Here is a 10977-nt window from a genome sequence, read left to right as displayed (position 1 = left end):
CTCTTTATCTTTTCTCTCCGTCGAATAACTCTAAACGGCGGCCATTTTTTTTCGGATACGTTAAATAAAAGTGCATACAAAACAGCCATTTTTCGGGAACGTTTAACGAAAATGCATACAAAATAACTACCATACAATAGAAATTTTCTTATGTTCCCGTTAGTGGCCGTTGTTTAGAGGTTTGAATGTATAGAGGTATTTAAAAAATGGTAAAAGAAACCGTTCATACTTTTTAATGCGGATATTGTTCAAAGTCTAAGTTTAAATCTTTGTTTAGATAAATATAAATGATAGTGATCAGTATTTCTATAATAAATATTATTTTCTTATACTAAGCTATCGAGAAGACAAGTTTCTCAAGGTTGAAGAATATTAAGATATAGCAAAAAAAGTGATACCAAAATGCTTAGTTTTATTAGAAAATTGTGTAAATTTTCAGTAAAAACATTGTCTAAATTGTGTCAACAACTTAAAATTTAAAATATTTAGAAGTAATGGAGTATTGATAAACCCTGGTTTATTATATTTTTAGTATATTTGGACGCCTTAGACAGTGGAGAAGGTCACTGGCTCATTAGAATAGACGAAGAAGAGAAGGATATAGACACTAGTGGAGATGAAGAAATCACCGAATTTAAACTATTGCCAACCCCTCCACTAAAGAGGAAAGGTAATTAATTAATTAATTAACCTTAAAAGCTTGGAAATAACTTAATTAAGTTGTTAATTATTATTTATATTTTAGATAAAAATAAGAAAAAGAAAGAGGTGTGCTGTAAATTGGGTCGCTTAGCAGGTGATAAAGGGTACATATGTTTCGCTGATTTGTACTTGGCCAGGATAATTGAGAGGAACAGAAATAGGGCACAGAGTAAAATGAGGCTCTCTACTAACGAAAACATCAAGAAATCTAAAGAAAAAGTCATGAGAGCCTTCAGTAGGTGCGTTAAAGGAATGAAAGGTGTATTTAACAAGTGCTGTTATGAAACATCTATGAAGTTAGATGAGAAAATGAAGAGAATATAAATAATTTTTTATACAGTAGTTTATTTTTCTGTTAACAGAAAAAGAATATAAATATAATTAAATGAATTATTTGGTTTCTGTTTAGTTAATTCACCCTTTTATTTCGCCTCTTCTGGGGGTAGAAGTCACAACAAACTGCTTGATTAGATATGCTTACTACTAAGCATTGATTAGAAATATATTTTTATGAATGAGATTTTGTCGAATATGCAAAAATTTCTTGAGATAAAAAAGAATTTCGATAGACAGGAAATAAGAAAATGTGAGGAAACGTGAGGAATTAAAATGCAGAAACGGCATTTATTTGAATATTCATCATTTTATTTTTAAACCTCTTTTGAAATCTTTCAACCAATTTTTAAAAAAAAATATATTTTTTTTCGACTGATAATTTTTGTTATTTATCATTTCTTCGTGTAAAAATAATTATGAAAAAGTATAATTAATTCCCTGATGAAATTAAATATTTTGACATTTGGTTTGTATCCTGAGAAATAATCGAAGATGCAAATAATAATAATAATAATAAATATATAAATAATTGAAACATATTGAAGTCTGTATTAATGTTTTAATCACTTCTCATAGCTCAAACCATTAAAAAAAAATACATTTTGAGATCGAATTGAATTAAAATAAAATAATTCCAACACACAATAAAAATGACTTTAACATATAGTCGACCCCCGTATAAGATCATTGATTATTCCGTTTTATATGAATTCCATGTTGTACAAGTCACTTAAATTTTACAAATACGTGTACCGGGCTGTGAACGGCTCACGTATTTGTAAAATCTAAGTGACTCGTACAACATGGAATTCATATAAAACGGAATAATCAATGATCTTATACGGGGGTCGACTATATGTTAAAGTCATTTTTATTGTGTGTTGGAATTATTTTATTTTAATTCAATTCGATCTCAAAATGTATTTTTTTTTTAATGGTTTGAGCTATGAGAAGTGATTAAAACATTAATACAGACTTCAATATGTTTCAATTATTTATTTATTATTATTATTATTATTATTTGCATCTTCGATTATTTCTCAGGATACAAATCAAATGTCAAAATATTTAATTTCATCAGGGAATTAATTATACTTTTTCATAATTATTTTTACACGAAGAAATGATAAATAACAAAAATTATCAGTCGAAAAAAAATATATTTTTTTTTAAAAATTGGTTGAAAGATTTCAAAAGAGGTTTAAAAATAAAATGATGAATATTCAAATAAATGCCGTTTCTGCATTTTAATTCCTCACGTTTCCTCACATTTTCTTATTTCCTGTCTATCGAAATTCTTTTTTATCTCAAGAAATTTTTGCATATTCGACAAAATCTCATTCATAAAAATATATTTCTAATCAATGCTTAGTAGTAAGCATATCTAATCAAGCAGTTTGTTGTGACTTCTACCCCCAGAAGAGGCGAAATAAAAGTGTGAATTAACTAAACAGAAACCAAATAATTCATTTAATTATATTTATATTCTTTTCTGTTAACAGAAAAATAAACTATTGTATGAAAAATTATTTATATTCTCTTCATTTTCTCATCTAACTTCATAGATGTTTCATAACAGCACTTGTTAAATACACCTTTCATTCCTTTAACGCACCTACTGAAGGCTCTCATGACTTTTTCTTTAGATTTCTTGATGTTTTCGTTAGTAGAGAGCCTCATTTTACTCTGTGCCCTATTTCTGTTCCTCTCAATTATCCTGGCCAAGTACAAATCAGCGAAACATATGTACCCTTTATCACCTGCTAAGCGACCCAATTTACAGCACACCTCTTTCTTTTTCTTATTTTTATCTAAAATATAAATAATAATTAACAACTTAATTAAGTTATTTCCAAGCTTTTAAGGTTAATTAATTAATTAATTACCTTTCCTCTTTAGTGGAGGGGTTGGCAATAGTTTAAATTCGGTGATTTCTTCATCTCCACTAGTGTCTATATCCTTCTCTTCTTCGTCTATTCTAATGAGCCAGTGACCTTCTCCACTGTCTAAGGCGTCCAAATATACTAAAAATATAATAAACCAGGGTTTATCAATACTCCATTACTTCTAAATATTTTAAATTTTAAGTTGTTGACACAATTTAGACAATGTTTTTACTGAAAATTTACACAATTTTCTAATAAAACTAAGCATTTTGGTATCACTTTTTTTGCTATATCTTAATATTCTTCAACCTTGAGAAACTTGTCTTCTCGATAGCTTAGTATAAGAAAATAATATTTATTATAGAAATACTGATCACTATCATTTATATTTATCTAAACAAAGATTTAAACTTAGACTTTGAACAATATCCGCATTAAAAAGTATGAACGGTTTCTTTTACCATTTTTTAAATACCTCTATACATTCAAACCTCTAAACAACGGCCACTAACGGGAACATAAGAAAATTTCTATTGTATGGTACTTATTTTGTATGCATTTTCGTTAAACGTTCCCGAAAAATGGCTGTTTTGTATGCACTTTTATTTAACGTATCCGAAAAAAAATGGCCGCCGTTTAGAGTTATTCGACTGTACTTAAATAATATTTATAAAATAAAGATAAATGATATTTCTTCTCATTAATGTAATCCTGTAGGATAATTACGAATCTGTATACTGACATTACATGCCCATTAAACTTTTATTCAGCTAGATTTTTTATACGCTACACGATCCTGATAATTTCTGTCTCGCGATCTACTTATTGGTAGAAAAACTAAAAATAATTTATTTTAAACCCGTCTAATACAATTTCTAATATTATTATTTTAGAAAATATGATATTATGGGTTCGAGAAACACGATTTCATGAAATTAATATGGCGTTAATTTCTCACACTCGTAGAGTTTTAAGTAACGTTTCCTAATTTTGAACACTTCTCAAGCATTTATTTAGCTCCAAACCGCAATTTTGGATATCTCAAATTGTCTAGATTAACATTTAATTAGCAAAAATAGCCTCAAATGTTTAGTTTTACAAGAAAATTAATTTATCCAAGAGCTAAATGCCAATCCGCGATTATTAACTGATGCAATGCATAGAATATTTAATTAAAGTTTACTAAAAATTAAATTATTATGAGGTTTATAACATTAAATTCACTAATAAGATTCTCTAATTAGCTGTCTCTATAACACATTAACAATATGAAAATTTGGAGTTAAACATATTAAAATAATTGAAGTTACGTGGATTAATTCGCTTGTAACGCCTATGGAACCGCATTAAACATTTTTAATTCTAATTAGTAAAATAATTTAGATTAAGCCATATAAATAAGACGAATTTATGTTTACAAATGATTAATTAACATTAAAGTTAGATAAAATGTTAATTAATAGTCAAAAATTAACAAGCAAATCCTTAAAAACTAGCCGACAGATGACCGCCATTAGGCACATCACCACAAAGGAGTGAAAAATCTCGTATTTTAGGGTATTTAATTAGGATTTTAAGGTATTTTTAAGGTATTAAAATTAAGATCTTACCATCGAAATCGTGTTTTTTATCTAATTTATTTTTGCTACTGGGATGAATTGCTTGACACCAGATGCAGCAGAGTGTAAGTAACGTTACAACTATAACAGTTCTCATATTTAAAAAAGGTTAATTGTACATCCTACTAAATCCCCCTACTAACTGTTCTTATATAGAATGGACCGGACGAGTCAGGAGATTGAAAAGCGGGAAGTGAGTAGAACTTTGTCCTCTGCTGACTGATGTTTTTATTTTTATATTTCTGTATGAGAATTTTTATATTTCACAACCTTTGTTTACAATTTTGCTTCGTTTAATTTAAATATTTATGAATGGTTTCATAAAAAAAATAACATTTTGAATTGATCCTAATTGTATCCTTTGTTATAATATCTTATTTATATTATTATATTATATTATTATTTATATTATATGGATGGATCAGTAAATAACCAGCCCGGACGAGATTCGATGCTGTTGGAGTTTGGATGGTTATTTCTTGATCCACACTTGTATTATCTCTTATTTATATTATTACACTAGAAATTATATTAAAGAAATACAAGAATAATTTCGTATTTAATTTACCAGTTATGCCCAAAACAGGCCAGACCAGTGATGCTCAAAGTAGGCCATACCAGTGACATTCAAAGTAGGCCAGACCAGCGATGCCCAAAGTAGGCCATACCAGTGACATTCAAAGTAGGCCATACCAGNGTACTGTATCTACATATATATTATATGTAATACATTTGAAGCTTTGTTTAAAAATATTTAATAACTATTTTAATTTCTGAGTGTACTGTACATGATAAGGTGTTATACATCATATTAATGTACATAACTATATATGTGATATTTCATTGAAATAAAAATATATACAAGATAATTACTGTTTTAAAAGGGCCACACAAAAACATTGAATGGGACGCATGCAGGCCCGCGGGTTGGACATCGCTACATTAGATACAGTGTGTGTGTGTGCTCAGGAGTCAAATGGAGTCTCAAAGGCATGAAAGCACCTATTATTCAACTTTTTCTACTTTAAAATTTCAAAAAAAAAAAAAAAACTGAAATTTATACCTTATGAACTTAGATGACATGCAATAGTTTTTGCAGAAAAAAATGCTGTGGTCTGAGAAAGTGTAAGCTATTTTTTACATAAAAAATTACTAGCAACGTAGCCATAGTTTGATTTCACAATGTCTCAAGGTTATAGCATTGCAGCCGCAGTCAATGTTTATGTACATCTTAATACTTAAAATTTTTATATTTTAAGATATTTTATTCCTTCCAAATAATTCGTGTTTAATTTTTATAGTAAAATTTAAAAATATGTTTTCAGCAACATTAAAGTAAAATGTTTTTTTTTTTTTTTTAAGGGGATTTACTGTTAAAAAGTTAATTTTAAAATCTAAGGAATAAGACAGTACAGAAGTAATTGTTTATAAGTAAAGAAAAGCTTTTTACAAAGATAACAAAACAAGAATTTTATGGTTAGAATTAGAAGCGCAATATTTAGGGTCGAGTTATAAACTCCGTAACGTAACCATATGTCATGATGTATATATATGTTATTTGCTTCAAATTCTCTTCACTAAACAAGTCAAATTTAAATCATGGTATCTGACTTAAAAGGATTGAGGTGTTTAAACAGAGTGGTGCATGTGAAAGCCCTTAGCTTAGCGAAAACATGGAATGATATAGTAATAAACACAGGATCCAACTGCTTATCACCTGGTGATATCAATGTTAGTGATTTTGTGGCCAATGTAGTCTACACAATAAGGGACTTGAATGTTCATTTAGATGACGTGTTTGCTCACTCTGATACAGTAGCACCAGACTGGCACTACTGTTGTGTGCCACCCTGTATATTTTTCTAAATCAAATACAGACAGAAAATACATTGCAGAGGTTGTGTGTTAATGTATTTTGGTGTTGTATAGCTTGCAAGTTTTTTTGGCATGACAGTAATTGTGAATGTTACTAAAATTGCAATACAGATTCAGAAATCATTAAAATAAATGTATTGTTTATTTTCACATCTTACTTTTTAGATTAAAAATAAATTATTTATAAAATTTTTGAGCTGTAATTAAAAGAAAACAGCTAATTTAGTAACTTATCGATAATACACAAAATGATTTTTAGCTATATTAATGAAATAATTATTTATTTTTGTTAACACCATATAATTAATGCAATTTTTTATTTTTTATTTTAGCTAAAGCTACCTATCTGGCAATTCAGAAAACCTACAGTTACCTGACTCCGGATCTGTGGAAGGAAACCGTACTGACCAAATCTCCTTACCAGGAATTCACCGACCATCTGATGATTAATCACCGATCTGTCGGAGGCGCCCCGCGTCAAGAAACCACAGACTGATTTGGTCCATTGTGAAACGTCGAAGACTTTCCGCAAATAAATTGATTTAAAATAAAATGGTTTGGTAGTTGCATTTTCATATATGTATATAAGGGCATTTAAGGTGTTAGTGCTTAATATCCATAGTAGTAGGTAAATTGATGTCAAACGAAAACAGTATTACTAAGAACACCTTAACACAGTATTTGTCATATCTGTGATTTTAGTATTATAGGATATTACATTTAAAGCATCATTGGTGAAATTAGTCTCTGAAGTTATAAATTTAAGAAATCAAGATTAAAGTTACAGATTTATTTTAAATAGAATAATGGTGATGATCCATTGCATAAGTCTTCGTAAAACATATTTAGAAACAGGTAATGTATTGCCAATTTTAAACTGTGGAAAGCTGCTGAAGTTGCAGTAGATCTGTGAAAGATTTTGTGATTACTCTAAATGTTGATCATCCCATTGATTGTCACATCTTTTGATGTTCCAATCAAAATCAATGGCAGATTCTTCAAATCATCTGCTTGTTTATCATAATAAAAAATTATGGGGTAGAGTTAGGAAAATTGAATATAGATCGTGAATTTCCTGTTTTTAGGTGATTCAAATGTTGAGAATAAAATGTTTTGGGATGAATTCAGAGTATGTGAGAGCCGTCCATCGCTACCGTTGAGTATTATTTAAGTGGAGTGCAGTTGTCTTAGGAAATACGAAAAATAGTATTAAAAAGTGAATTTTGACTAGAAATAGTTTTTTTCGTCCTTGTACGAATTTGTGGAAATTGAAAAAAATAAAAAAGATGAGATTTTTCCATATGCGTATTAATAAATTCACTTGTGATCGGCCCCCTGGGCCGTAAAAAGTTTTTCAATTGTGGGTTTGATGAGTGAAGGCCAATTCTGAAGACCCGTGAAATATTCTCGCGTTGTAAGAGGTTGCGGGCGAAATGTTCACCTCAAACGTGAACGTTGAGCGCTGCCATCTTGTAATCGTAGAAGTTTGACAATGGCTGCGTTCGGCAGATTCAACAGTTGTAATAGCAAATCGATATCTGTTGCGTAGAGACTTGGATCTGTTGAACTTGAGTGACGTTGCGTTGAAACGAAAAGCGTTACCAAATGACGTCAAAACACCAAACATCATCCGAAAGAGCGCTACTGTAGAGGACATTCAGCAGAAAAATACTCAACAGCTCCGGAACTGTTGAGTCTGCTGAAAGCAGCCAATGTCATTAGAATCATGCTCGACGTTCCAAGAGACGGAATGTAGAAAACACTAGGAACCGGGTTCGAGTGCAGTTGTCTCGGAACTTCCACGAAAAGTTCCGAGCCAACTGCAATGGCAATTGTACTCTTCATCTTCCCATTCTGGTCGTACCTACGATAAGTATGCCAGAAAATATCTTAAGAAATTTAGGTCTTAAAAGGTGTCATATTTAGGCCCTCCACACGTAGAACATTAGAATTGAGCGATCGATTAATTTAAGTGTTATCATCCTGTTTTTAAGGATGCTTGCTTGTTTGATTCATATTGCGTTAAATTAGCATTTCCATAGCGGCATGATATATCGCATACATTTGGCTGATTTTTAATTAATGTTCAAATAAGTATTTTATGTATTCTGAAGTTAGGATAACCTGCCAATGTTCTTTAATTATTATGGGCAGAAAGGACAATTGCCTGGGGCGTCCTCCAACTGCTCCGAACTAATCTTATAAACTCATTACTGTAGTAAGAATATCAAAATTTTAATTTCGCGCCTTGTCTGGGAGACTAGATTGCCGGTGTAGCGCAGGATGCCCCATTCTGAACTTAATCCCCTAGAGGTTTCGTTAAGAAAGGAACGAGGGTACTGGGAATTCCCAAAGAAAACCATCTGAAGTCAAATTCATAATTGAGGTCCCTTAATTCAATTTGCCCGGGCCCCATGAAGCTATAACGCCTCACTGTTAATTAAAAAATAAAAGTTTTCAAGATTTAGAAATGAATATTAGAATAAATTTTGGAATATTTTTCTGGTGAATTTTTGTTTTCTAAAATAATGTAAATATTTTTTTCTTAATTATCTCAATTTTCATGTGAAATTACATAAATCTTTTAAACTATTTCATGCTGTTAATTATTTAAATCAGGCTTTACATCTAGGATTTTTACTATTGACAGAATATTTATTATGAAATAAACAAATTTCACGTAGGCCATTTTTCATATTTGATCCATAAAGTCTAATTGATAATCGAACGTCAATCGAACGAACCTACACGTGCGTATATTTATGTTATATGATTTTAGATATCTAACTTACTGTATAAGATGATCGCTGTGATCATTTATTTAGTGCAAGTCTCCAAACTTTCTTGACTGTCGGCCCCTCCAAGGATTTCTCAACTGCTTTTTTGCTAAAACTGTTGAAGTGCCCATTTTAGCAAGCCCGTCATGGGTTGGGCCAGGTCTACCAGGCTCAGGCAAGTGGTAAGAGATTAGCGCCGAAAATTCCTGGGATTTTTCGACCCACCCGGATTCATCCTGAATTCCCCGTAGCAGTAGGCTGCTACCCCAACTGCTCGACCATCCGGTCTTCTAATACTAGTGCGGTGGTGGTAATAAATCTGGTGTGAGTCAGTATTAATCCACACACCGGTTCAAAGTGGAACGTTAATAAAGCCGAAACTTGCCTAAACGGGAAAAGTTCTTAGGAACGCAGTGATTTTTTGCGTGTTAAGATTGTCAATTATCATATGATTTAGACCGGGAAAAATAAATTCGATTTTGCCGAATCATTTTTATGCAATCACGTGTTTCTTCTTGAAGGAAAGAAGAAGTGGCACCAAAATCACGCAACAGCTGCAGCCAATTACCATGATAATTCATTCCTACTTCTAAGCGAATGTCACTGAAGATGGGAGGATAATACAGTGTAATTGAGTACGGTTTTCAACTGTAGTTGTCATAGAAAATACCTACTTACAGTGTGCAATTTGCAACATATTGAACTGTAATGTTTATAACCATTTTTAACGAATTGTTTCAAATCGAGCCCTGAAAATGTATTATTGATTACTTTGTGGTCCCATGATTTCATACAATTAGTGAACAGTAGATCCATTTTATTGCAAACATTTGAAGATAGATAAACATGGAGAGTCTGTTCTTAAATTATCCCATACAATCTTTAATTCTTTGTTTATTTTTATACAGAATTAATTGATTTCAAGATATTCTTCAGAATACAACAATGAATTGCGTTGTATGGCATTTTTTTCACTGAAATTTATGGAATAAAATAAATACTACAATTTCCAAATTTGACTTCTTAAGATTTTAAAACTTCAGGTTTTTTTTTTTTTTGAAATTATAATGTAAAAATATATACAAGTGTTTCTCACTGTCACGGTCATCTAAGAGACAGGAGAAATGTGAACGTGCCTAAACCGTAGTGAGAATCAACAGAGAAATTAGAATAAATGAGTTGCCTAATTGCAAAACGTACAGTACCACGTGATTTTTGGCCATAAGTTAAAAATTATTTTGGAAACTGTAGATGTGTATCATGTGGTGAAGGCCTAGAATCAAAACGTCTACTAGTTTCTATGCAATTTAATCCAAAAAATTGGCCTTAGTTTCATATTGAATCGCGTGTAAATAAAAATTAAGTTTTTTCTGCTCCAAAGTGTACCACGTAAAAAAAAAACAGCCAGCTTAATGTGATATACTGTACTTCAACTTGAAGTACATTAATGATAATACGGCAAAGTACATCATGTTCAACGTTTTGCAATTGCCACATAAATCTTGTTGCCAAACTGCACCACGTAACAAAACAGACACGTTGTACCTACGAATCGATTGTTCCATATTATAATATTCGCACGTATGTTGGTATCAATGTAAACCATCTCTTTGGCTTCCATAGTTTTCGAGAGGATTTATCGTTCAATAGATAAACATTTCGGTGTTTTCTAAGTGTATTTGTAAATATAAAACACTAAAATTGGAGACAATGAGTAACATTTTTTCAACTTTTCTGCATTAATTAATTAAAAAAAAAAACGTTACCCTGTATAAAATGAAA

At 30.8% G+C, this 10977-nt stretch overlaps 2 protein-coding genes and 1 long non-coding RNA gene across 3 annotated transcripts in view; 2 read left to right on the top strand and 1 right to left on the bottom strand.

The window, feature by feature from the left end:
* The window catches only part of LOC111630668 (40S ribosomal protein S2), a 27402-nt gene extending 20431 nt beyond the window's left edge, over positions 1-6971 (top strand). Inside the window, exon 5 of the mRNA XM_023374808.1 lies at positions 6751-6971. Coding sequence (XP_023230576.1) covers positions 6751-6914 — 164 coding nt within the window. The 3' untranslated portion in view covers positions 6915-6971. The remainder of the gene's footprint in view (positions 1-6750) is intronic.
* On the top strand, positions 393-1016 carry LOC111630670. Its single transcript, XR_002757566.1, has 2 exons — positions 393-670; positions 746-1016. It is a non-coding gene; the product is annotated as an uncharacterized LOC111630670 (long non-coding RNA).
* Positions 2159-4746, bottom strand: LOC111630669. The gene is made up of 3 exons (XM_023374809.1): positions 4535-4746; positions 2925-3062; positions 2159-2849 (listed from the first exon to the last, which is right to left on the bottom strand). The coding sequence occupies exons 1-3, from the start codon at positions 4638-4640 to the stop codon at positions 2569-2571; spliced, it is 525 nt and encodes a 174-aa protein (XP_023230577.1). The 5' UTR covers positions 4641-4746; the 3' UTR covers positions 2159-2568.
* Positions 6972-10977: the final 4006 nt, after the last annotated feature.

This window comes from Centruroides sculpturatus, unplaced genomic scaffold (genome assembly GCF_000671375.1).
Source record: "Centruroides sculpturatus isolate CEXI.00-Female unplaced genomic scaffold, Cexi_2.0 scaffold575, whole genome shotgun sequence".
Lineage (NCBI taxonomy): Eukaryota > Metazoa > Arthropoda > Arachnida > Scorpiones > Buthidae > Centruroides > Centruroides sculpturatus.
This window is presented reverse-complemented; position numbering and strand designations above follow the sequence as displayed.